The following is a 27,035-nucleotide window of genomic DNA, read 5'->3' as shown; positions in this document are numbered from 1 at the left end:
TGTAGCCTATCACATATAGCCTACTTTCATATGTGGCCTATATATCTACAGTATATAAAACTGATAAATCATAAATCATTCAGATGCACATTATAGGCTTATAGATAATGGTAACAAACTCGCATTTGCAAGCACTGACACATTCTTGTTTGTTCTCCAATTCATGACTAAGGATTCCTTTTTTTCGAGTGGAGTCAAATGAGGTGACTGACCTCTCCATGACAGTGAGCTCACATTGCCCCCTAGTGGTTAAAACAGGTACAACAGAAACAAACCCATTTCCTCTGACCTTAAGCCAAACAACCAGCAACCCAGTTCACTACAACTTAGGAAGCCGTCCTATGTAATTGGAAGCGACTAGACGTTACAACTATTGAAAAATACAACTCCACTTATGGAGTTGGACTGTACACAACCCCTGTACTTAGGGAAGTCCCCCACCCTCGCAATAACATTTGTACAAACAGAAAATAAAGGGACAGCCATGGTTCTAAAACAAAACAGAAACGTCTCCATCTGTATGGGAAATTGAGATTGGATTTGGAGTCATGTGATATCAATTTATTTCCAGCCATCCCTAATTCAATTTTCTTTGTTTAAGGTCAGTCATTCCATAAATAAATGAGCAACAGGGGGACATTTGCTGATGTTATCACTGATGTATGCAGCAACAAAAACATTTCATAATGGACAGCATTTGTTCTACAGTATAAAGCAAAACAGTTGTTAGACAATGAGAATATTTCATTACAAACTATCATATGCAGCAGCCTTGGGTTTATATGTCTTAATTATGGATAATAATGTCTCAACCAGGTGTCCAATCTGACAGACATCGCACACATGCCTCTGATATTAGTTGTCTAAAATTTGTTCTTTTACCTGGCTGCTCGCAATTTAATCAGTCACCTTAATGGAGATGAAACTTGCTGACAGCATGGTGAGCAGTCAAACAACGACAACAACGAACAACAAGGAGGCAACGAAATGTGAAAAGTTAGAATAAGAGTGAACAAACTTTACCCAGCATAGTATTTTTGGTGCACACGTGACATCTGATGGGTGTGCAAGTCAGAGCATGACATATCTGGGAACAGCCTATACTACTGAGCTAACACACTCGCCGTAAATTCTCTGGGTGGCAATGATAATTGGCATCTAGTACATGAACAAGCGTAAAGTAAAGACACAACACTCAGATGGAGATAGTGGAAGAGTTATTAATAATGAATTCTCAGCTCATTTGTATGTAAATGTGCCCAGACACCGTGGCGGTCCAGTTTTGCCTCATGCATAATGCACAGGGTGAGCCATCCACTGCTGCAAAGGAGTGTGTGGAATTCTCTCTGATACACCTCAGACACACACATGCTGTGTGTGCACACACACAACACACACACACACACACACACACACACACACACACACACACACACACACACACACACACACACACACACAGAGTAATTAATGTTCTCCATTACAAAATAGAAAAGGCAACTCCTATAATCTCATCAGGAGTTCAATTATTTTTGGCCTTTCTCATCTCAGTTTAATTAGGGGTCACTAGTAAAACTGAAGGAATTCTGGAGATGCCCTTACATAGTCTATCAGGCTGCGCCTATTTAATAGCCTACATAGACTATAGCCTTTAGTCTAATAATGCATTTAAGCAAAGGCAAATATTTTTAAGAGAATGTTTCTTACAATTCCACTCAGTGGTTTTAAAAAGCCATCTCTTTCATATGAAGTGCAAAAATATGGCACCTAATGAAGATAAATGGACCGCCGCCTTGTTCACTAGGCAACATGGACAGGAGATGTCACTGTTCTCTGTGTTTTGGATTCCGTGGCGGCTGTGCCACCACTGTATTTAGGTAGACTAGCCTACAACGTTTAGGCTGTTATATACTTTACATGTCACGATTCTCATGCTTGTCAACGATTTAGTCGTTATTTTAATTTAGATCATTCAAGTTTATGCCTATGCATCAGACCAAAAATATGAATCCGTTTAAGAACTGTTTGCGTTATTATAGACTATAGCATATGCACACTGTATGGAATTGCGTTTCCGCGTTTGTAGATGTGAATCAGAAATCTCTTCTATTCAAAGTCCACTATATCTGCTTAATTGCAAGCCATTGGTTGAGCACAGAGACAAATACTGGCTAGATGTCGTGCACGAGGCTCATATCTGTTCGTCTGATGGTAGCAGAAATTAGACTTAAATAATTACTAAATCACATTGTAGCCTAGTCTATAATAACAAATGAATAAATACTTGAGAATGAATACATTTTCATCCAATCGTCAACTTATAAGGAGTGGGTAAAGACCAAAGCTTCTTCCCCATCTGCAAATGAAACATGGTAATTATGTTCCTCTATGTGAGTTGGACTCCTTCTTGTTTTATGAATAACCTATATTTCTCTGGTACTTGAATGAAAATACTTTTGGTGTCGTATGTAAATATATGCTGACGTAAATGATCATGTGGTTTTCGTCGTAGATCTCTCATGCACGACGACTTTTTCTACTGTTGTCTTTAGGTTTCGCCAGAATCTTTAGGATTACCAATTGTTTATGCGTAGTAGTGGTCCTCATGAGAATTCCATTCTTGTGGAAATAATCCTCAGTTTGTCCTTACAGCACCAGAGGCACGGGCGACTGGTAAGGATTCGCTTAACTTCTATATTGTATGTATTTTAAAGCATTATGACAAAAACAATTGGGTAAAGCGAAGTTGTACCGTCTGGTAGCGAGCAGGCTAACCGACTGGCTTGCCTGGCTCGCGTCTTTAGATAGCGACTCTTCCATCATTGCCGCGCGCAGCCACACTGTCTCCACTAACGTTACTGTACCACCAAAATCACCTTGCTAACTCAAAGCCAAGCCTTGACATTCCGCTTTTTAGAGTAGCTGTGTATTATACTGACGACGCGCTATTTTTCTTTTAATGCACTGTAAAGTAACTTTAATATGACCATGCCAACATAAAATACAGTTAACAGTTAACTTTTATTGTCCTCCGCTATTAGCCAGTGGACACCTGGATCCGCTGGCAGGACCGTGTTGTCGCCAGCATTTCTGTTTAGTTTAACGTTAGCGTCTTGCTAGCCAACCCGCTAACTAGCCCCCCTCTGGCTGCACTGCACTTTGCTGCTATTGCTACTTTGTCACTTGCGGTCTTAGTCGTTTGTTAACATGTTAAGTTAGCTATCTGTTTTCATGTTGTTCAATGTACATTAATGGGAATACGGCCTTACTTCTCAACATGGCGTTAGCTAACGTTAGCTGCTAGCATGGTCAGCTGCTGTCATTTATATAACGTGAACTGTTAATGTTGCTACGTGAAGATCTACAGTTGTTGCAGACGAAGTTATTTGCGTCTCGCAGGTGTTGGCTAACGGTGTGCATTGATGACAGAAAGTTTGTTTCAGCTAACGTCAACTCGCTACTTTTCCCTAAAGTGTTGAGATGTACGGAGTCCAGTTCGTCTTTCATAGATGAACAGTTTGGTGGGTCAGAGTCCCACTCCTACAGTGACTGTATGCACGGTAAAGACTTCGCCAGAAAGATTGCGCAGATATATTTAACAGAGGCTTACCGCGGCACCCCGCTTTCTAACTAGTTTCAATGGCAATTTAGGGGTAAAATGGAGTCTGATATCGGAGTGCGATTGCCAATGTTAGATTTATGTTGTCCTCAACGTTAGCTATTTCGGAAGGGGTTTGGTGGCACCTTTTAAGTGTTAGGAATGGCTGTAGTTAATGATCAGTTTTAACTAAATCTCATTAATATATTAAATCACGCTGGAGATTAATTAGGTCATTATGCCTCAGCCTTAAACTGCTCTTCACTTAGCGTTAGCCATATGTGCATTTGGACTAAGCGGACTTTATATGATGGAGTGGTGAAGAGAAATAACGTTACTCCATAATCGTTTTGATCGTAACATGTAACTACAGCCGGGTTCGATGACCTTTCTGTTTTCTAAAAAATCATATTAGCTCTTTTTATGCATACATTCCCTGTCTGGGAGGTACTTAAATTCCTTTAGTTCAGCCACTTGCAGTTTGCTTGAATTTATTTCGGATTCAGTTTATTTTCCACTAAACTACGTAAGTCCTATCAACAGTATGTCTGTACCTTCACTGACTGACAAACAACCTAATGTACTTCACATGGTTTTTATACCGGGCTGTTATCCCGCCAAATGTCTGTCCTGGGAGCGATAGGATCTGTCAGTTTATTTTACTGAACCAGACGCTGAGCTGTACGTAACATCTAAACATTAATTCAGTTGTTTGTTTGTAAAGGAAGGCGTCTTCTTCAGTCAACAAACCATCAGATGATCTTAATCAGCTCCGTGTGGTGAAGTATGTAGAGTGACATCCTGTCATATATCTGCATCTACAAACATTCAATGTATAAACTTGGCTAGTGCTTGAATTGCAAGTGACAGACTGCACACGATTTTGGTGTACCTTAGCCTCTGGCAAGCAGTGATGTGTAGGAAAAGGACAAAAAAGAGAGAGAGTCCTCTTTGAAATGAGTCATGGATGTGTGATGTCAAAAGGGAACAGACGTGTGTCATTCTGCCCTCTCCATGTCCTCAGATGACCCAGGCCTTTACATGAGAACTCATGGCAGAGGGTGACGTCAGCTCATAGTTTATGGCAGACAACAACTGGTGTGCGTGCGTGTGTGTGCGCACGCACGCGTGTGTTTGCCAGCTGTGTGTGTGTACATTTCTTTTTCAGTGGAAGTATGAAATAGCTACACAATATATTGGGTGTGGATGTGTGTTTATGTATGTGTGTGTGTGTGTGTGTATATATAGCAGACCGGTAGAGAACTTGTTTGTGTCTGTGAATCTGGCAAATGGTGTGCGTGAGAACTTGTCTAGGCAGTTCGGCTTTGGCAGCATCCCACCAAGCAGGAAGTCTTTGGTGCTTCAAAGAAATGTCTCGGCTTGAAAGTATGGTATTTGGTAAAGGGGAGAAAAACTCCTTAATGCAAGTAAATGAACCACCATTGACTTTGTTGAGAAAAGGAGGAGAGAGAGAGTTTGAAATCTTTGGTCCAAACTCAAGGAATTCATTCATCTGCATCTCATTTGAATTTCCTGCTTGCATAATTCACCGTTTACATGTGCTCTGGAGCACTGTTGTGCAATGGTGCCATTTTTTTTTTTGCCAAAATGTGCAAGTCATGTGGCGCAAATACAAACAATGTGCTCCCCAAAGCCACAGAATGGGAATGCGCACACAATAAGAGCGCTCACCAGCCGCAGCTCAGGAAAAGCAGTTTGGTTCGCAGCCACCTGCCTATAATGCTGCGTCACAGTCCTCCTAATTAGAAGCTAACATGCATGGGATTTTGGTGTTTGAAAGAAAACACAAAGGACACATTCCAGTGCGAGAATGCAGGAGAGGAAAGTGCTGTCTGTTCTGTTCATTAGATGAACAGAAATCCTGATATGAGAAGTGTTCGATGCAGCCAAAGTGAAGTGCTGTTGCTTTCTCATACTAATTTTTAAGATGAGCACTGGTCAGGTTCTTGTTGCACAGCTGGTCAAGGACATAACTTTTTGCCTTTTTTTCCATATATCCGTTTCCTGTTCTCTCTCTCTCTCTCTCTCTGTCTGTCTGTCAAAGTATTGATTACAATCAAATGGCATGCAAATGAAGGCCCTTTTAATGTGGAGCCAAAAGCATAGGATGCCACCAAATCGTACCATAGATCTTCACAGCACACGGCTGTTCCTATAATGCAAATATTTTGTCGTTTTGAAGTAGGTTTTGCAGTGTGGCTGAAAACGAGAAAAGACTAGGTAAAACCTGTTGCTCTGCCAGACAAACTCTTCTGTAGCCCGGAGCTTGTTCGCTCCCGACCAGCTGCCTCTGTGCCATGGTACGCTCCTTTGAATGCTGAGGATCTAACTTGGCTAATCGCCGGCCCGGCACTGTTTCTTCTCACCGTTGCGTTTTGAGTTGTTGTTATCAGCTGATAGTGTGTGGCTCTGTGTAGCCTATGGCCCTGGCCCTTGCTGTGAAAGGCCTGGTTCTGTTCAGGCAGACATTTTAGGGTCCTCCTCTCAGGAGAGGTGTTAGCTGTGTGCAGTCAGTGCTGGTTGGCAGATAGTCATATGACATAAATTAGGGTACTGCAGTCATGAGAGAGGGAGAGAGAGAGAGAGAGTGCGTCGGCCATTTTGGAGTACTGTATGCCTGTGCACCTAGCTACCACCTCCATGCCCTCCATACTTGTGCGATAACATTCCTGTCAGACATGTCAGGCCCATATTTCAGCTGGAAACACTGACGCACTTTTAACCGAGCTAATGAGGTGTGACAGCCATGTTTTAGCCGGGCGGTAGGATTGGCAAGAGCCCGGCATACAGCTCGTCTCCACACACACCGCTCTGCCGGGCGAGTAAACCAGCTGCTCCAGGTGGTCGCCTGTGAGGTCACTGGCGAGGGATGAGCGAGGCACTTTTGAAATCCTCCGCCGTGGCCCTAAGCGGTGATGTCATCCGCAGGAGATTCTCCCTCATGTGTCCCTCTGCCAGGGAATTCACTGCCCTGTAGCTTCCAACTGAAAGCATTATGTATTGTTGTGCTGTATTATATAATATTATATAATTGAATCGTAATACCCTCCGTCAGTCAGGGTGCCTTTTTGAAACTCCTCTGCCAGTTGAAGAGCTGGATATTATTCACATAGCTCAGCTTGTAGAGCAAGCCTCTTAGTAATTAGGCTATGCAAGGGAGAAAATCCTTTGTCGGAATGCATGCCCTGTCGTAAATTTTCAATGAAGACAGAGATTTGTTTCATTACTGGAAGAGATTTTATTGACCTATCGTCATGGAAATGGTACCCAAGCTAAAATGGGTTAAATCTAGAATGGCCCAAATTGTTACCCCATATTCTAGTTTAATGAGCTGGTGTCCAACTCGGGGACCAGTGAGACATTTCATGTAAAAGTTTCTTGCGTGGTCGTAGTTCATGTATGTGCCTGTAGGAAAAAAAGTGCTGTGTAACAGAAATGTTGGCACAGGGAACAGCTATGAGGGTGCATTCAGAGAAATAAGGCACAACCAAACACTGGCCTCCATCACAGGTGGTGGTTGTCATTCAAGTAACCTTCCCAATTTGTACAGCCCCATTCTCTTCCACCACAGGTTTCCAAGGTAACAACCTTCTATTTTTTCGGCAAACACAAAAGCGGTGCAGTTTCAGGGCCCTCTCTGTTGTTTTTTTCTTCCCTCTTCTTTTGGGCTTTGACTCTACACCCCCCATCCCATCTAGTGTACACACACACACACACACACACACACACGCACACACACACACACACACTCACACTCCATTCTCTCTCACTCACACACACTCACTCACTCACTCCTCACTCACTCACTCACTCACTCACTCACTCACTCACTCTCACACAAGCACACACACACACCTTCCTGCTGACATTCTTGTCTGGTCTCAGATTCCAGAGGAGGCTACCCAGAGTGCTGGTGGAGCAGACAGTTGAGGGAGGGCGCGGGCCGAGCGGGAGAGTGGAGCCGGAACCGCAGCGAGACAGGAGGCCTTCCCCCAGGGAAGCCCCTCCCCTCCGCGGAAGTGCAGTGAGTACACTCGGCCCCCGTGCCCCTTCCTCTCCTCCTCTCCTCCCCTTCTTCCTCTGCTCCGTCCATTCCTCCGATGCTCCTCTCTTCCGCCTGGCTCTTCCATTCTTCCTCTGTCTCCCCTCCATCTCTCCCACTGTCTTGTCCCCTTTCCACATTTTCCTGCTTTTCCTAAGACCCTTTCTCACGTCTTCTTCTTCTTCTGTCTCCCTCCGATTTTGTTTTCCCTCTTCTTCATTGTAATGGTTTTTCATCTCTCCCTCTCTGCTCTCTTGTTCCTTCTCCTCGTCGCCTGTCTCTTGTCCTCCTCTCCTTGTTGTCTCCCCTCCTCCCCTTTCTAGAGCGCTAGTCGTGGCTGGCTGGCTGGGGGTCAGTGGCGGAACCTTGATGCGAGAGCGATGTGGAATACTGATGTAATCCGCGGCCGAGCCCCGCGGCTAGCACAGGGTTGCCATGAGATACGCCCATACTGACCAGTACGATCCGAGGGGGCATGAGGAATGTGTGTTATTCACGGCATCGGTGGGAGGTGGGGGGGGGGGGGGGGGGAGATGTTGGTGCACACTTGCACGCACAAACTCATTGAGCATGCGAGATGGTTACAAGGGTAAAGTTACAGTACTTTGCCTAAAAATGCCTCCCTCGGATGCCAGAGATGGAACTAATTCCTGGACGCTGCATGTCGTTGTGATTTGTTTTCCTCCAGCTAGCATGTGAATTCAGTCTCCCTAAATGCGCTCAGGGGCAATGGGAGAGGCTGTTTTTGAGGTCGGGAGCATTTCAATTGATTGGGGACCGCATGATGAGTGTGGTCTTGTGCTCCTCGCTCAGAATGAGTCATGTAAAGCCTCCTTTTTTTTTTTAGTATTCAGTTGGAAAAGCGGGGGCGGCGGGATCGAATGCCCCCTCTTGAACCTTGACCCCCATCCTCTCGTGCTCCCTGTGCTCCACAGTGCACCTCCAGACGACTCCGGCGTGATGACCTTAGGGGAGAAGTTCAGTCGTGTGTTGTTCTTGCCGGTCCACACCCAGGCTCTGCTGTGCTTAGGGAAGGCTGCTGAAGCATTGAATCTCCCCCACCACCACCACCACCACCAACCCCCCCATTCACCCATGGTCTCGCTTTCACCCAAGTCAATATTATGGTTGGACCTCAGCTGAATTCCTCTCCACGTTAATAAATTCGTTCTTGGGGTTTTTTTTTTTTTTGGCTTTCTTTTTCTTTTTTTATCATCAAAAGTGTTTTACCGTAGCAGCAGGACCCATCTGGGAGGTGTGTGTGTGTGTGTGTGTGGTGAGTGCAGTGGAGTGGCACTGGGGGTCATTACACCGTGGTGGTTTCGTCTTTGATCCTCACTTGCATTCAGCAGCGTAGGTCCTCGTCTGGAGAGAAGCTCCACGAAGGGAAGTTTCCCTTTCTGTCACGCCTAATGGCATAATTCATTTGTCTCGCTCAGAGATTTTTGTGTTTTTTTTCTCTCCCTTTCTTTCTTTCTTTCTGTCTTTCTTTCAGTCTTTCTCTCTTTCTGTCTTTCTTTCTCTATCTTTCTCTCTCTCTGGCAGAGATTTGGGCCAGAGGAGCGTGACTCCCAGGGTCTTTTGAAGAGACAAAATGTCTACCCCTCTCTCCTGCTCACGCCCCCTCCCTCCTCCATCCGATATCGATCTCTGAGCCAAAGGGAGGTGACCCTTGTCTAATCAAAGTTGAGCCTAGGCATGTTGGCCTCTCTGTGAAGCAAGTTTTCTGTCTGGCTGCATTCAATTGTAAATTCAGCGTCTATGTTTTTCATTTTCGGAGCTTGCAGCGCATTCTGATGTATTTTGTGCTGAATCACTTCTACTACCAGGTGCTGTATGATGCATCTGCTGTTACAGCAACCAAAACTGGGCAGGGAAGCTGTGATTCTCATGCCCTTAAAAAGTCTCCCGGTGAACATCTCTTTCTGGTTTCCTGCAACTGTCTCCCTGTTTTCTTCACTCGAAGAGTGTATTTTGTCTTATACTCTCTTTTCTTAAAAAGAAAAAAAAAAAAAACAGTTTCTTCCTGTAGGCCATCACTTAGATTTTGTCCGCTCAACTCCGCTGCTTGTGAGAGGCTGTCTCCTGTCTGCCTTTGGAGCTCTGTCTCAGACAGGGAGAGCGAAAAACTCCAGAAATATGCCACCCTGGGCGACTTTCATGACGCATAACATTTCATCACGACATCTATGTCCATCGTGGGACCAACATCATGGTCCCACCACGGCATGGCAAAGTACGCATAATTCTCTCCAGGTCGCCCAGCCACTGCGTGCGACGTTCCAGCACAATGCGATGCCTCTGGGAGGGTCGTCCAGACAGCCCCTGCTCGGGGTCTGTGTGCGTACGTCACGTCAGCCAAGTTAAGCGTGCATCTAAATGAGGAATGTTATCACCTCAACATCGCATTAGGCTGGTTAGGGACTTTTCAAGGAGCACCAGCAAACTGTCTGTTCATGTCTGAGAACGTTAGGACTAGGCACCAAGAAACCAGATTGGACACCTAGATTATAAGAGTTTCTAGGAGAAAGAGCCCTTCTTAATATGGGCCTTCTCATACTGCTTTAATTAAATCAGTATTCGCGCTCAGTTGCCAGGTTTGATACCTTGTAGCTATTTTGTGGATTCTTTGTCTTTCCAACTCGGGTTATTTTATTTTATTAAAGTATTGATTTATAAAAGCATAAGGTTACATCTAGAAGACTGGGGCTCATACGACATATATTGTTACAGTTAAGATAGGGCTGTCGTGTGCCAGCTGTTCAAACCAGTGGAACCAGTATTATGGTTACATATTTTGGCTTTGCCAAATGGCCCATCTTGTGCCACGTCAGAAGGCAGCACTGGTGTACAGTATAGCAACACGAATACACCCCTCCTCCAAAATCTCTCTATCGCTGGTCAGCGGCACCCTCTCTCTCTCTTCTTCCCATTACTTCTCTCTCTCCCCCTCCCACTCCCACTCCCTCCCTCCCTCCCTCCCTCCCTCCCCTCTTCCCTCCTCTCTTCCCTCTCTCCCAGTCTCGGTCTCCAACCTCCTCCCACTCCCTCTCCCCTCTCCCTGATTCGCCGGTAGGAACTTGCGTCTCTGAACTCTCTGGGAAGTAAGCCATGGGAGTCCACTCGGCAGGGTTCTGTTCCTGCTGGACATCCCACACGCTGAGCCACAGAGAGCGGGGTGTGTGTGTGTGCGTGCGCGCGACGGCAGCTGGGCTACGCACAGATTGATTTAACAGACAGCCCCATGCCTTTTAATGCAGTTCCCTCAGCGTCACATTCACCACTCCAAGGAACATAATCACTGTGTTTTACCGGCAGTTAGTAAAGCACTCCACTATTAACAACCAGATCACTAAACCAGCCCAGGGCTGTGCTCTCTTTTACACTTTCTCTGTGTAAGTGTGAGTGAGTTAGTATGTGTGTGTGTGTGTGTGTGTGTCTGTCTGACTGACTGTCTGTCTGTCTGTCTGTCTGTTAGTGTGTGTGTGTACGTGTGTGTCTGTCTGACTGTCTGTCTGTCTGTCTGTCTGTGTGTATGTGTGTGTATGGATGTTATATTTTCCCCCTGTACAAAATCCCTCAGGTTTGTTATTATAGCCTTTCTTCTCCGGTCAGTGGCGGTCAGAGCAGCGCCTGTCTCTCTCCTCGTCTCTGCCATTGTTTAGCCTCGCCGCCATGAGCCACGCTCACCACAATGTAAATGGATCAATGCTCTCTTTGTCTGCTGGGGTGTGAGGCGGGAAAGCTTGAAAAAAGAAAAAAAAAAATTGGCGTTTTCCAAATCGGAGCTTAAACAAGCAGCACAGGATGTGCAGCCAAACAATTTCCTAGCTTGGCCGGCGTCAGCAAGTAAACGTCTTTAATGTGTGGAGGTCTCTTTATTTTCTTTCTTTTCATCAAACAAGATGGAGTCAAGACTAGAGTGGACTGGACGCTGTGGTCCCACTGGTGTGCCCTCTTCTTCCTCCGCAACCCTTTACAGGTGGGCGTGAGGTGACAGGGGCTTCGTTCCCCTTCTCTGCTCATATTTTAGGGGGGATTTTTTTGTTCATTTTTTTTTTTTTTTTTTTTTAAAGAGAGTCCAGTCCAAGTTTGGGTCTCTAGAGCCTGTTGTAGGGTGAGATGCTTTGCTATTTCAAAGCAAAACTTTCTCTAAGCGGTCTTCACAATGCCATCAGACAAGGGGAAACACGATGACAGCTATGTTTGATGAGCTTCTTTTTTGTTGTTTGTTTCTAATCTCCCTTTTTTTTCTGACACCAAATTGCTGTTGCTCAGTTGCTCAGTGTTTGCGCTACTGTGGAGTTGGTGTAATTCGTTGTTTTGAGAGGCACTTTCTAAACACCCCGACTCGGAGAGACCTGAGGGAGGCGAGCATTTGCCATCAAAGCACCTGAGAGAAAACGTAACAAATTGTACCTGTCATGTGGCTGTTGCCACGGCAACTCGTTTGCGCTGCACGCGGGCTCCGCTGGCGTGCGCGCTTTTCTCCTCAGGAGCTCAGACCCAAATCTGCCATTAAGTTTGAAATTGCCTTAATGGAAACTGATTTCTGAGGTGTTGCAAACCTGGGGGAGGCCTTAACAGCTCATCAGTGAATTGCCATGAAATCTACACACCACTCCCACCCGCCCTTACTCCATCCAACCACCGCCCCAACCAGCCCCCCCCCCCCCCCCCCCCCCCCCATACTCCAACCCACCTCCAGCTATGCACAAAACCAACACTGGGTAGCCAACCGTATTATTTTAGCTCCCCCCCCACCCCAACAAACCCTCATATCCATATACTGGCCCGCTCTCCTTTACCGCTTTAGATGGGATTGGAGGAGCTCGTCCCAGAGTGGCCAACGACAACATCCCGTTGCATAGCTCCCCTCTCGTCTTCTGCCATAGAAGGTAACAGGAGCAGCCCTCCTCTCTCCCCTCGGTGCCTTGAGCCACAGAGCCTCACCAAACACCAAAGACGGCCTTAATGCGATTACGGCCCGTTGTCTCCGTGCAGAACAGATAAGGTATTAGAGGGTGGTTTGATGAGATTTAAATTAATTCTGCACTCATTCAAATTCAGCCGTCCCTATTGAGACCGAGCGCTTTATTATTGGAGGTGGGGTAAAAAAGAGATTGGGCCTCTCCCTCTCTCCCTCTCTCCCTCTCTCTCTCTCTCTCTCTCTCTCATTCTTTTTTCTTTCTCTCTCTCTCCTAAATCGCGACAGGAGTAGAGCAGCTCGTTAGAAAGCGTTTAGGCAAAAAGGAAACAAGCTTTATCCGTTTGCTGTGGCCCGCATATGCGTACGCTTGAGGAAACCCCTCTGTGGGGTTCAATGCCACAAAGAGCTCTCTGATACTATGCAGTACTCAACACCTTTTGATATGAAAATAACTCCACCGGGAGTGGGGAACCACATGATCCATTTTTTTTTTTTTTTTTGTGGGACTGCAAACCCTTCAATTTAAATCATATTTTTCAATGAGTTCTCTGCCCATTCTGTGGAGACAGAAAACACAAAACCTGTCCTTGTAATTGTAGCTTTTGTTTTAGGAAGAGTGGGTTTTTCAGAAGGTAGCGCTTTCATGTCCTTATTCTCTGACTGAATCAGGCCTTTGGAGCCAGCAAGTTGAACATTTATCAGAAACGGTACGATAATTGCACAGTATCTGCTATCAAAAAAGCATTTGTGGGCTGATGGTTTTACGTTGCACAAGGGTTTGCAATGAAAGTGTTAAATCGCTCAGTCCGTATTTGTGTGTCTGGCGCTAATTTGCATAAAGCTAGATTGATGTGTTTGCCGACACACTGTCTCTACCTCGTTATTTCTCTCCGCCCTTCTTTTCTAAATTCCACTCCTTCGGTGTCCCCAGTGCTCATCTGTCCTGGTATCTTTTTCCATCATCCTACCTATTCCTTCCCGCTTTTCGTTTTTCCTCCCTTCTCTTCGTTCTTTTAAATGGGACTGGATACATAGCTGGCCTTGGCCCGCTGCGTGTCTGTTTGTGTATATTCATGTGTGTGTGCGCGTGCACGTGTGTGTTTTCACTGTATGCGTATGTCCGAGTGAGTCACTAGTGACTCCCTTTGAGAGCTTTACCCAGTCTCTTCTCCCTGTGCAGTGCATTGATCATCCAGAGTGATTCATTGTGTTTGTTCCGTCACTTGGCACAGGAGAGGACCAACCTATCATTTTATCAGATCCTTTCACGACTTTCAGAAGCAGCCTAAATCGCCGTCCATGTATTTAAATATATAAAATTTCAGCACAGCGTTCAGTGGGCTGTCTTGTGGGTGATCAACCTCCCCCAACAGGATATTTCTCATCTGTGCTCCAGAAAAGAAGAGTGAAACTTTCAGGCTTTCAAGTGTAGGTTGCGCTGTTCTGACAGGCTTTTATGTGAAAACGCTCCAACTGCTGCCTTTTCATGAATCAGAATGGATGGATGTGTGTGTGTGTGTGTGTGTGTGTGTGTATGTCTGTGTGTGTGTGTGTGTGTGTGTGTGTGTTTTCTTGCCTTTCTTTTTCTTTTCTTTCTTGTGTGGTGGGGACTGGGTATAGAGAAGAGAACCTATTGCCTCTGCTGCTGCGTGATGGATCGCTGCCCTGCACGTGAAGCCGTCTGCGTTTCTACACCCTCCCCTCTCCCCCTCCCTCCTTCCCCGTTCCCCTCCCTCGCCGTCCGAACCGGAGCTCGGAGTGAGCTGAGGACACGAGACGGAGGCTCATGCATGTTTTATCAGCCGAGCCCCGCCGCCGCGGCGCGACGAGGCCTGCCCATGCGAGCATCGCGGATCAAGCGGAACGGATCGGTGTGATGGGTCTGCCGATGTCCCCACTGCCACCGTCCGTCCGCCTAGCGCCACTCGGCTCAGCCACCGCCAGCCCTGCCTAATTAGTACCTGCGAGAAGAAATCGTTAATATGCAGCGGCGAGGTAACAGAAGGGCACCTCGCTGTCTCTGCTGTTGCCATAACAACAGCATGGAAATGAAGCCCAGCTTAATTTTTTTTTTGTCTACATTTTTAATAAGGCAAATCTGTTTAATTTAATGGAGGGTGTGCCTGAAGAGATCGATATTAAAACTGTTTGTCATTTTTTTTTCTGCCCGTCTTCTTAGGCAGCTGGAAATGCCATTCAATATGTAGACAGGATTTCAGCTTCTTCAAAGGGCGTTTCAGTCACTTCACTTCATTAGGGACATATTCTCCGCAGTTCCTCTCTGATGATAAAACCCCATCTATGTGCAGGGAATACTTGACAAGATGCTGGGCGAGTTGTTGGTCAGACGCAAACTGATTTTAAAAGGAGTTTTGACTTGCATTAAAAATATGAGAGAGCGCGTCAGGGCGGTTACCTGAAGGAGAATATTTATACTCTTAGCTTTTGTAAGAGAAGAGTAATGGTCTTTGCCTGCCGGGGGTCATGACAGGCAAGTGTAATGGTACGTGGTCTAGTCCCATAAAGAGAGAGATGAGCCTCAACAGCTCTGTGCTCTCTCTCCAAGGAGGCGTAGCATCAGTGTTGTCTGACACTTCGGTCTACTCGTACTTCGTGCTTGTCTCACTTTCTCCCTAAAAAAAAAGAGAGATCAGGGAGTCTGCACAGTCATTTTCCGTAGTCGATTTGTATTCTTTCTCTCTCTTTTTCCTCCTCCCTTCCTCTTGTCTTCTTTTACTGTTTTCAATTCAGAGTCTTTCAAAACATGCAGTCTCCCCTTTCTCTTTTTCATTTTGTACTTAATTCAAAATCAAGCTATGCACCTTGTTGATAAATCTTCGGTCTTCTGCTGAGTTGCATTGGCCAGCACGATGGAATGTTTGCACTCTCTTCCAACAAACTCAACGACCTTTCTCAGTCTCTGTAATAGTGAACACAATGGTAACACCATTCCTGCATTACAGGGCAAGACTCTACATATGGTTTTGTCTATAAGCTCTGCCAGTGAACAGTCTCGTCACGAATGCTTTTGACTATGAAACTATGGATTTATTATTTGAAAGTTTTTTTTGTTTTTTTTGTTCATATGACATGGTAAATCAAGGTGTCTCTGCTAATATTTTCTTTTCTTTTCTTTTCTTTTCTGCCCCCTTCTCCTCAGGTCATCGCTGTCTGTAATGAAGTCTCATGAAGTCCCCTGTTGCAGCTGACGTTCCCGGTCAGCAGGAGATTCCGGTGCCGACTGAGGACAACAGAGGAGTGCGAGTCCTGCTCACAAAACAGGACTTCACTTCCCAGATCCCACCTGGATACGCTCCACGCTCCTTCCCTCCTGTCAGGCTGTGTCCTGATCAGCCCCAGCTCTAAACTCCTGCAGCGATGTCCAGCCGAAGGAAGTCTTCCACACCCTGCATGATCCGTGTGAGCGACACCATTGAGGAGGACGTTGCGACGGAAATCGAGGAGGCCCCCACGGATGACGTGGTGGAGTGCACGTCTTCCCGACTGGAGGACTGGAGGCGGCCACCAAGCACCCCTTTGGAGGAACAGCGCATCCAGCCCCAGGAGAAGGAGACCGTGGAGGAGGAAGAGGAGGAGGAGGAAGAGGAGGAGCTGCTGAGGGAACCAGCACAGAGGCCCCAGCAGAAGCAGCACGGAGGCTACGAGTGCAAGTATTGTCCTTTCTCGACCCAGAACCTGAGTGACTTCAAGGAGCATGTGGACACGACCCACCCCAATGTGATTCTCAACCCGCTGTACTTATGTGCCGTATGCAACTTCAGCACGAAGAAATTCGACTCCCTCACGGAGCACAACGAGACGTACCACCCTGGCCAGAGCAACTTTAAGTTTAAGAGAATTAAACTCAACAACCAGACCGTTCTTGAACAGACAATCGAAGGTGTACACAATTCAGTTGACCTTGACAATGAGGACACAGAAACTGTGAGTGGTGTTCCAGATTTCACTCTGAGCAAATCAACCACAGTGAAAGCTGCTAAGCCAAAAGCCGAGGAGAAGCACATTTTTGGCCAAGGCAACGAATTGCAGAAGCATTTAGAAAACCTAATGTCGAAGGATCAGATCACTGCTGTAAACGTGAACGGCACTGTATTAATTCCTGACCCGACAATACTGCAAGGACTCTCACACGTTATGCCTTTACTTCAGAGGCCCCCCAACTTAAACTCTGTACCAAAAATCGCTGTTCCGCTGAACACCACCAAATACAATCCCTTGCTGGACAATAATGCCATCCTCATTACGTCTTTCAACAAGTTCCCCTATCCTACCCATGCCGAGCTCTCCTGGTTAACTGCTGCCTCCAAGCACCCAGAGGAGCAAATCAAGGTGTGGTTCACCACCCAGAGATTAAAACAAGGAATCACATGGTCACCAGAGGAAGTGGAGGAGGCCCGTAAGAAGATGTTCAACGGCTCCATCCCACCTGTGCATCACACCTTCACGGTTCTGCCCGACTCTTTCAGAGAGCAGGCGACAAGCATCCAGTCCCTTGCACAGGCGGTTTCTGGCGGCGCCCTCAGACACGCGGGACAGCTGCTGACAACCACCGCAAATCGAACGTCCCTCACATCAGCTTCTGTTACTGTGACAACGGTGAGTCATGTGCCGTCTCTCAAAAGGCCTTTGGCTGCTCCTTGCTTGCCCGCAGAAGTAAAGCGGGCTATGTTACCCCCTGCGGATGACCCCAAAGAGAAATTACCCATGGCGCCCCCGCCGCCTCCCCCGAAAGAAAGGCTGCCGATGGCACCACCCCCAGTGCCTCCAGAGATCAAGAGACCTCTGTCTTCTCCGTTTTTTGTTCATGAAATTAAGAGGTCCATTGCTGCCCCCATCGTGTCCCTGAAAGGAAAACCTCCCGTGGCTCTTCCTCTTGTGGTCCCTAAAGAGCGGCTGCCCATGCCCCCACCACTGATGCTGCCCAAAGAAAGACTCACCATGTCACCTGCATTTTCCGCCGAGATAAAACGGTCTATAGTCGCACCCCAGATTAAAAATCACACGCCTTCCCTTCCGGTCATCCCCAAAGATAAATTCTTACCTTCTACTTTTTTGCCTTCTGATGTGAAGTTACTACCTATGGCACCTCCACTGGCAGTGCCTCAAATGAAAAGACCAACAATCATTCAGACTGTGCGAGGTCCCAGTAAGACACTACCGCTGGCCCCTACATTTTCACTGGAGAGCAGGCTTCTAAAAGAACAGCCTGCGGAGCCGAAAGGGGAAAGCAGACATTCAGACATTAAGGAAGCTAACGGCGTCTCTCGGGGCGAGGTGAAGAGTTGGCTCCGTGACCACCAGGGCTGTCTCAATGGCTCTCTGCACATGAAGAATGACTTGGTGCCGAAGGAGAGGCCAAAGCCCGTCCCTACTCAGTTTCCACTTCTGGAGAGGGTGAAGGGGAAGACCACTGAGCAGCTCAAGATCATGGAGGAGAGCTTTCAAAGAAACAGCTTCCCCTCTCACGGTGAAGTGGACAGCCTGGCCACTGTCACCAGGCTCTCCAGGGAGGAGATTGACAGCTGGTTTCTCGAACGCAGAGCCTTGCGAGACAACCTCGAACAGGCCCTGCTCAACTCCATGGGAGCAAAGAGGCTGGATACTTTGGAGAAGAGGCAGCAGCAACAACAAAAACAGCATGCAGCCCTTAATGGAACACACAAGCCAGGAGGGCCCCCCATGAGCCCACTCCGTCCAATAATTGCACCCCTCAGCTCCCCCTTGCACCTGGATGGCAAATCTCTTGGACTTCTAAAAGATGTGTTTGTCCAAACCCAGTGGCCATCACCTGAGGAGTACAACATGCTGGAAAGCCAGATTGGCCTGGCTCGTACAGATATCGTCCGCTGGTTCAAAGACAGTCGGTCTGAGCTTCGCAATGGAACTCTGGACTGGCCGGAGTTGAGCCATAAGTCGCACAGCGGCGGACCGAATGGCCAGGGGTTGCCTTTGACTGCAGATCGCGGTGGGAGCAAGGTCATTCAGCGTTGTCAAGAAGTAAAGATAACTGGGCTGGATAACTCTCCAGGGCTGAGGGATTGTGCCAAATTCAACAGCCAAGAGATCAAGGAATGGTTTGCCAACACACTGGGCCAGAGCGTGCCAGACCTAGGTAGAAACGGCGGTCAAAATGGCGGCGGGAGAGGGGACTGTGGAAGCTGGGTGCAGGATCCCATGAGAAGAAATGCTGGAGGAGTGACTCAAGAGCTGGTCTCAGACACTGATTAGGTGGCGAAGGAATCCCCAGAAGAGAAGAGACTTTAAAGAGGTAAGTGTGCAGATCCCAAAATTGGCATCCGACCTTGTGAAAAAGGAGGCCACCTTCCTCCTGTTTTGTTGTAAATGGCATGGTTAATTTGGAATTGTAGGTAGAGGCCTCCAATGTTCTCTATGGCTCTCATGCCCAGTACTTGACCGCGATTGCTTTAGTGAATGGAACAGCTGGGTTGGTCAATTATGTGATGAACATAAAATGATCCACTGTTAATGTAAAAGGCGCTTGATTGTTCCCAGATTATGTAACAAGTACAGGTCAAGAGTACATTTGTCATTACAGATTACTGGTAAAGATTTCTGCCAATATAAATGAATACTGCCATGATGTTTGGATTTTTTTTTTTTTGCAAACTCTGAAATAGATCTACAGTTTCTTGTGTACTGTGCTTTATCAACAGAGACTTTGAAATAAGGATGTTAATTCTCATGGGTATAGAAAGAGAACTGCAGATGAAAGCCTCCAACTGCATTAAAGTGTATGACTTGTGCTCTCCAGCAAAACAACTGAACAATATTGATGTTTTGGAACAACAACATGTATGCACCATCCCAATAAAAGTAGTTTTGCTTCTAGGCATATTTACTTTCCTTCAATTTTAAACAATGCTCATCTCATCTAATATCAAGCTGATATTAAAAATATATATTTTTGTTACAGTGTTGCTTTCCTTACACTTTAATCTGACACTTTGTAATCGTCCAATCATTTCATGATCTGCCCTAGTAACCAGGCGGGGCTTGAAACAGTCTGAGAGTTATTGGCACAGGAAAAGCCGTTTCATTCCCTTTTGGGATTATCAGGGCACTTGTGAATGTGTGTTCCCAACTGTGAAAATTTTAATGATTGCACTATTTCTTCTCCCTCGCAGGTGACGATTGTTGCCGCTGTCATTTGCACAGAAGAGGGAGGAAGGAGAGAAAGGAAGGAGAGGAAGAGAGAGGTTGAATATTAAATATTGTATTTTTGGAACCAATGATTTCACTCTTGCACTCTCACCATCTTAGCCTGCGCGTAATGTTTCCAGGATGCTGTAGGAACGTTGCAAGTATTGTTGGGCGTTGTGTTTTTTTTTTGTTTTTTTTTAAGAAAAAAAAAGTAAAATAAACAAAACACTGATTTGGGATGAAAGCGGAGCTACAGAAAATGCACTGTTAAGTGCTTCTGAAGTACTGACAAGGTAGTGATTCGTTGAGTGCCAAAGTTGGATCTGCTGCATTATTACTTTTAAAAAAAGGGTTCTTGTACATATATTTTTCTGTATTGCTACAGATTTGTAAAGTTTTGGGGGAATTTTGTTACATTTTATAATGGGAGGAACTGTCCCCCACCCCCCTTCCCCACTCTTTTTTGTGCTCCGGCTGGTCTGTACAGTGGCATGTCCTACATTTTTGTAATGAGACTCCGCGAACCACGACAGAACCATTGGCAATACTTCAGTCAGTTCCACCATTCTCAACTTCCGTTGCAGTTTTTTTTTCCCCTTTCGTCAGATGGACTTCCTTTGAACCGAATCGCGTTTATAACTGGACTGAGGTGCTGTTGCACTCTCTGGACACTTCACCGTTGCTCTTGATGTGATCACGCTTCTGTGACCAACTGACATTTGTGGATTGTTAAGAAAGAAAGATGGACAAAAACATTGCTGGTTAAAAAAAAAAAAAAAAACACACAGAAAACTACACAATACACACAAAAAACACAGTTATGAACTGGTAAAGAATCACTATATATCTAATCCAGAAACATGTCTACACAATCTCCTAATACTCCTGTTAGTACATTCACTCTGTCATGCAACTGAACATATACATCAGTAACCGCCTTTATACATAATGGCTTTATAGATGTAGTGCTAGTTCAACTCCGTAGAAACAAGATTTGTTGACAGATACAAAGTCTTTACGTACCGCTCCTGCTATGGTGTCATTGTCAAAACATATACCGACAAAAAAAAAATACTGTACTTATACCAAGGTCCTGCTTACTATTTTCTAAGAAATCATCGATGTCTGCTGTAATCCAATAAAACACAGCCTATTTAAAAAATAATATTTTATGAGTAATTGCTACCTTTCCATATGCCGTTCTTCATAAATGTTGTTTTTCGGACATGATTTCAGTAAGATATTGGTACCTGATCATGTTTCTGATTATAAAAAGGGTTGCTGTTGTTATCTGTATCTTTTCATGGCAGAAGTTTTGGATAACTGTTATATTATAACAGATCTGTTTTAGCTGTAAAGGTATTTGCGGTTGCAGAATGGTCTTAGCAAAGGAATGCCAGTCTTGAGGGTAGGGTGTTTGTTTTATTCTAGGTATTCCATGTGACAGTGCACACTACAGAGGATTGTGAGACAAAGAGTGAAGATTAGGAGATTAATGTCTGTAAAACTTTGGTATTTTCTTACGTGTTTGCTTTGCATCCTGTTGTCTGTCAAAGGCGGTGATGTCTCTTCAATCTACCAGCATCCCTGCTTGCAGCCTTGTTCTGTGCTGCAATTCACATCGAAAATTCTGTAACCAAACACCACATGAAGGTCACATATGCGGATATAGGAAACGGAGTATACAGTTCTGTGGGGTGTGTCTAAGGTGCTGGTTGAGGCTGGTTTAGGGGTCTGTTTAGGGGGAGCTCGTCTCCGGTGTAGAAGGTGTAAAGGCATATGCACTCAAGTCTAATCTGCAGACAGTAAGGCCTGTCTTTGCATGTTAACCATTTTCATGCTAATAAGCTTGGCGCCAGCCTTTTGTCATGGCTACAGCCACAGGGAAAAATACTGAGATAGAAAACATTTGTCATGAAATAAAATAATGTCAATAATGTCATGAAATGGAAACCACTGAGAACTTTCACGAGGATCTGCAATCAGTGTCCCGTGAATCCCTTCAGATTATGTTTGAGAATATTGGTTTGAAAGTGCAGTTTCCAAAATGATACTTTAGCCAGGATGCCTTTTCACTGTCTCAGCTGACATTTACGGATACTCACATTGTGTGCAGCATACACACGCGGTCTCGTAATCAGCTCTTAACAAAGAGACGTTTGAGACACTAGACCGAAACTCTTGATGTTATTATCCGTAATTGTTCTGACTTGTTGCGTAATGCTTGATGCAATGATTATCAGCATTTGGCATCTTCCACTATGCCATAATGTCAGTTATTACACTATTGTATCGTTAGTTATTAACTATTGTGATGAGTAATAACAGGCTATGGCATCTACCGCATCATTTTAATGTCGGCCTTTAGAGGACGGGTTCAAGTAAAGAGTTAATCGCTGTCTTAAACTGTTTGGACTGTTTGCTAGCCTCTGTAATTAGCACACACTTGTCATGGACTCCATCCCGCAAAAAAGGGAGGACAGTGGAATCTCATTCATAACAAATGTGATGAGATGTAAATATTGTGTAAATATTGAGTATAGTTTTATGAGCTGTTAGATGAATGTAGGATCTCTAAACCAAAATATCTCTTTTAACAAGAATGTATACTTGCACATTACCTGCGGAGCACAATTCAATTAGGTAGCAAGTCAAAGTTACTGTATGGTCTGTGTTAGCTGATGGATTGTTACGGATGAATTCCATCAAAATTAGGTAAAAAAAAAAAATCAGTCCACAATTTTGAACTGTGTTTCTGTCTATACTAATGTATGAATAGTATGTTGTAGGTATACAGTATACAACATAAGTGACACTGTGTAGTATCACTTCAGTGTCAAATTATTCAAAATTATATCACTTTATGTCAGTAATTTCCTACTTGTAAATTGGCAAGCAGGTTATTTTCTCTTTTGAATCATCAGACACTTTAGAGAGACCATATTGAAAATACAGGACTCAAATTAGAGCCTTTTTGCAACAAAACTGAATACATTAGTCATCACAGACTCACAAATTAGAAACCCTGTGATCACTGAAACAAAATTGAGTACACCTCATTTCCAATCAGCCTAAATTACGTGAATAACACACTTTTAAAATGACCTGTGAACACCAGAAATCTCTCTGTTTTGGACATGTAGGCCCTGTCTAGTTGTATGTCTTCATCATGGCTCCAGACGGAGAAGACTTGCCAAAGGAATTGAAAAAAAAATCTGACTGTGAGACTTCATGAAGATTGATACAGATACAGGCAGAGGAGTGACCAACTGAGAATCAGTCGAAACACATTTGCAGCAGTAATCAGGAGCTATAGATTCAGCCATAGCGCCACTAATCACAGTCGCAATGGCAGTCCTCCTAAAATTATGCCATGGACAGTGTGCTACTCTGACAATCTAGCTCTGAAAAGCAGATGCATGTACTGTACTTCAGGGGCCATCAATGGAAATCAGAGTTTTCAGTGACTGCTTTGATATAGTGTGAAGGACAACCTCAATAGATGGCGTCCAAGACAAAAGAAAAATGTTGCTTGCTCTTTGGGATTTAACTGTAAAATGTAACTTTGCTAAAGAACATAAAAAAAGAAGCCTGATTAATAGAAGTATATTCTTTCATTAAATCAAACGGAAGATAAATTTGTTTGGCTCAGAAGGGGATTCAGAATGTTTGGGATGGACCTGAACAGAGTAGAAATTAATTGTTGACCATGAATTGCTGTGGAGATACCATTATGCTGGCTGACAAGACGACTCCCAGTCTCCAGAGGTGTGGCCATTACCGCCAGTGCCGCTGCTCCCACCATGCACATCACGCACTGTGCATAGGGCACCAAAGGACCAAAGGGGCCAAATTTCGCCAATTAGTAGTTTTACTGCAAACTGTGTTTCACTATTCCTTGAGAAGGATTATAATGTCAAAATGCACCACCGCCATGTTACAAGGATGCTACTTTTTGGGTCCTCTGTATCTTCCATTCACCACCACCTAGCAGATCTAACTTTATTAACTCCACTTAATTGGTAACGCATCTTCCACATGCAGGAGAGAAACAGAGACTGGCAAATACCAGCTGACTTGTTATTGTGTACAGTATCTCTTTTTTAAGACGAGGCTATAGGAGTTTGCGACTTCCGTGGTATCCGGTTCCCAGTGTTGACCATTTTGGTGAGAGAGCTCTTCAGCATACAGTACAGTAGGTTGCAATCAATGTGATTTGGAACAGACAAGATGTCACCGAAATTGCCAGCAGCAGCATTGGGTGTGGCAAAAGCAGTACTCCAGCATGATGATGATCACAAAGCACATTGCCAAAAGCACACCAAGTTTCTAAAGAAGAGCCAAGTGATGACTATGACCTGGCCAAGTATGTCGCCTGATTTGAAACTAATAGAACTAATAGAACACCTTAAGCCCAATTCACACCAAAGAGTTGCAGCGGTGTGAATTAGAAGTTGCACATAGTTGCAAGCCATCGCAGAGCATTAAACATGTTGAGTCGCAGTCGCAAGGTTTTAGAACGTCGCGGCTCGTCTCGTCTCGTCTCATCGGGAATCTTTGGTCTGAACCCTACTTTAGGGGTATTTTAAAGACATAGCAACTGAACCTTTTCAGCAAAGGGCATCTCAGAAGAATGGCAGAGCATTTCTCCAGAAACACTTGTGTCCTTCATGTTGAGAAGGGTTGAGTCTATTGGCACAAATAAAGGCAGACACAATATTTTATTCACAGCAAAGAAAGGTGGCTTTTGTTGCATTGGGTTATTACTGTGGGTCCTGTTTTTTTTTTTTTTTTTTTTTTTATCTAAATGTAGTTTTCCGTTTTACCTGAATGTGAATGCCTGACTAACTGGAGTTTAGAAGTTATGTGATTTTGAATCGTTTGACATTTAAAATGATCTCGTACAGAGATGAAGTCACATCTGTTGATCAGCCTTTGGCATGTTCCCAGTGCAGTTGAATGGTACCCTATATAGTAGGTTATAGGTACCCTATAGATATAGGTTTCTTTTAAACAAACTGATCTTTCTGTAATACGCAGCTTTTCATGAATTCATGCCGTTTATGTTGTGAAGACTGAGTCCATTCAAGGTTTGAATGAACCAGGTGTGCATTTGCCAAATGAGTGGATTGTTTCTCAAGGCTATGGTTCAGAGTCCAGTTCCTCCAGTGATGAATATAGTTTTTTTTTTTTTTTTTTTTCCCATGTTGATCCAGAGCGTTGTTGTGAAATGAAGCCATTGAGGAGATCAGGTATGTGCAGCAGGCCCCTAAACTTTCACCAGTGCTGTGTGAGGAGAACTGGCTAAAGCAGCAATCAAATTCTGGCTCAGTAGCCTTTCCGTGTCAGCACAGTGTGAACCTCATTACGCAAGACATTTTATTTGTGCTCTTATTTTTTAATTGGGAGGAAAATTCTCGGCTGTCTTTCACAATGTAGGACACAGAAAGTTTAGAGGCTGCCAACCACAGACTGTATGGCACTTATGCAATTGGTATTGCATAATTTGACATTGTGAAGTGTTTTTGTTTTCTGGTTTTCATGTGTCATATGGACCGACACCTCTCAGCACCGGTTCCTAACTTCAGATATGATTTTTTATCAAATGAGCATGGTCATGTGATTTCAGCAATGGTGTGTCCCTGTCCGAATGCTGTGTGCAACTAGCCATAGCTTTTCCTGACGTCATCACTGTCTTACCCATTCACTCCATGTGACTCCAACTGAACCCTGTGAATTCAAGTGGTACTGCAAATGTTTGCCTGAACAGTGCTCATCCACGGTTCCCACTTAATTACACAGACATTGAACAACAACACTCTTTTATATAGCAATGTCATACATGTTAAGTTTTTTAGTGCGGACTGACCTTGTTGGCACTGGGCTGGCCTGCCTATAATTGGTCCAGTTGATGAGAGGATGTCAGAGAATGGTGTGAAATAGACCCGGTAGACAGCGCACGGTGTGGCAGTAAAGGAAAGTTATGGACGTGACCATGAGATTCAGCACCGTGCCTGCTGGAAAAGGGCACCGTTGTCTGTGGAAGACTCACAGATTTTTGATTGATTAATGATGGGAAGCACACTGCAACACAGTCTGGTATAGAAGTAGTCTTGTGAGTTGTGTTAAAAAAAGGCAAGGACCATAGTCGCATAGATTCTGCAGATATGTATTTATTATATTATATATATTACTATAAATGAATATATGATCAATTGTAATTAACAAGTACATGCATTTATCGGAGCAGAGTTCCATGTACATTTGTCAACAGAGAGTCAAAGCAGCCACTGCTGTGTGCAATATGCATGAGGGCCAGGACATGCTAGGTCAGTGGGGCAGCGCCTCTTTGCCATTCAAAGTGTGCTCAATTCTTCACCTCTATGAACACGAATGCTTTATACCCATTTCCCTATACAGTTGCCACACCCTCTTGACTGGAGCACATAGGATTGGCAGTGGAGTGGGCGAGCGTTGTCATTTGACAGCATTGTTATCGCTTGACTGTTGCCTGGAATGTGAATTGCTCTCCACGATAAGAGATGGGCACCTGCCCACTTGCTTGCCAGGGCGGCCCGACAGACCGATTGCGTGCTGGCGTCCTGATGCCTGTGGTACTCTCTAGACTGAAGCATCTGAGAGGCGGGGGTTGGGGGGGCGGGGAGGGGGGGGGGGGGGTTGCTGCAAGCCAGCCTCTCTTCTGAGTGCTCTCTTCAGGGTCACACACGCAGCTCCTTTTGAAGTGCGTACGCAGCTGCATACATTCACACGCCGCGGCGGTGGCGCAAGGCTTAACAGGTTTTGAAGGGGGCAAAAGTCAAGGTTTGTTCACATACAGTAGGGGAAGAACATGAATGCAGTCCAGTCTGAACAGGCTGAAATGGACTGCTGCTATAAGTCAGACAAGCCTGTTTAAATGACACGCAACCAGTTTCAATGCTCCTTGGGCAGCTCAGCCAAAGTGGCTGCGCTGGTCAGGCTCAAGAGACTGCCCACCTGAGAGCTCTCCTTTAGGCCTGTCAGACCACCAGCAGGAGCCCACTTGCAGGCAATGTACTGTGTCCTGGCAGATGGAAGGCGAGGCTTCAAGTGGTGAATATGCAAAGCACTCTCACCTGCTGGCGCGGCTGCTGTGGGGCTTTGTCAGGCAGGCAGGACCATGAGAATTACCACCAGTTACTGAATCGGAAACAGCTGGTCTAATAGCTACGCTGTTAGCGTTCCTCACAGCAAAAATAGCAATCAAGGTGTGAGAAGTTACA

The 27,035-nt window shown here is 45.2% G+C and overlaps 1 protein-coding gene across 7 annotated transcripts; it reads left to right on the top strand.

Annotated features, from left to right (window-relative positions):
• Positions 1–1,988: 1,988 nt before the first annotated feature.
• Positions 1,989–20,501, top strand: LOC134072402 (zinc fingers and homeoboxes protein 2). 7 transcript variants are annotated; one of them, XM_062529071.1, is made up of 5 exons: positions 1,989–2,372; positions 2,653–2,673; positions 7,505–7,643; positions 15,752–18,880; positions 19,758–20,501. In XM_062529071.1, exon 4 carries the CDS (start codon positions 15,970–15,972, stop codon positions 18,838–18,840), a length of 2,871 nt encoding a protein of 956 aa, XP_062385055.1. In that variant the 5' UTR covers positions 1,989–2,372; positions 2,653–2,673; positions 7,505–7,643; positions 15,752–15,969; the 3' UTR covers positions 18,841–18,880; positions 19,758–20,501. The 7 variants fall into 7 exon arrangements, with proteins under 7 accessions (XP_062385055.1, XP_062385054.1, XP_062385059.1 ...); XM_062529070.1 differs by lacking the exon at positions 2,653–2,673; XM_062529075.1 differs by lacking the exon at positions 7,505–7,643.
• Positions 20,502–27,035: the final 6,534 nt, after the last annotated feature.

This window comes from Sardina pilchardus, chromosome 24 (genome assembly GCF_963854185.1).
Source record: "Sardina pilchardus chromosome 24, fSarPil1.1, whole genome shotgun sequence".
Lineage (NCBI taxonomy): Eukaryota > Metazoa > Chordata > Actinopteri > Clupeiformes > Clupeidae > Sardina > Sardina pilchardus.
The sequence above is the reverse complement of the archived record's forward strand: the minus strand, read 5'-3'. Positions and strand labels throughout refer to the sequence as shown.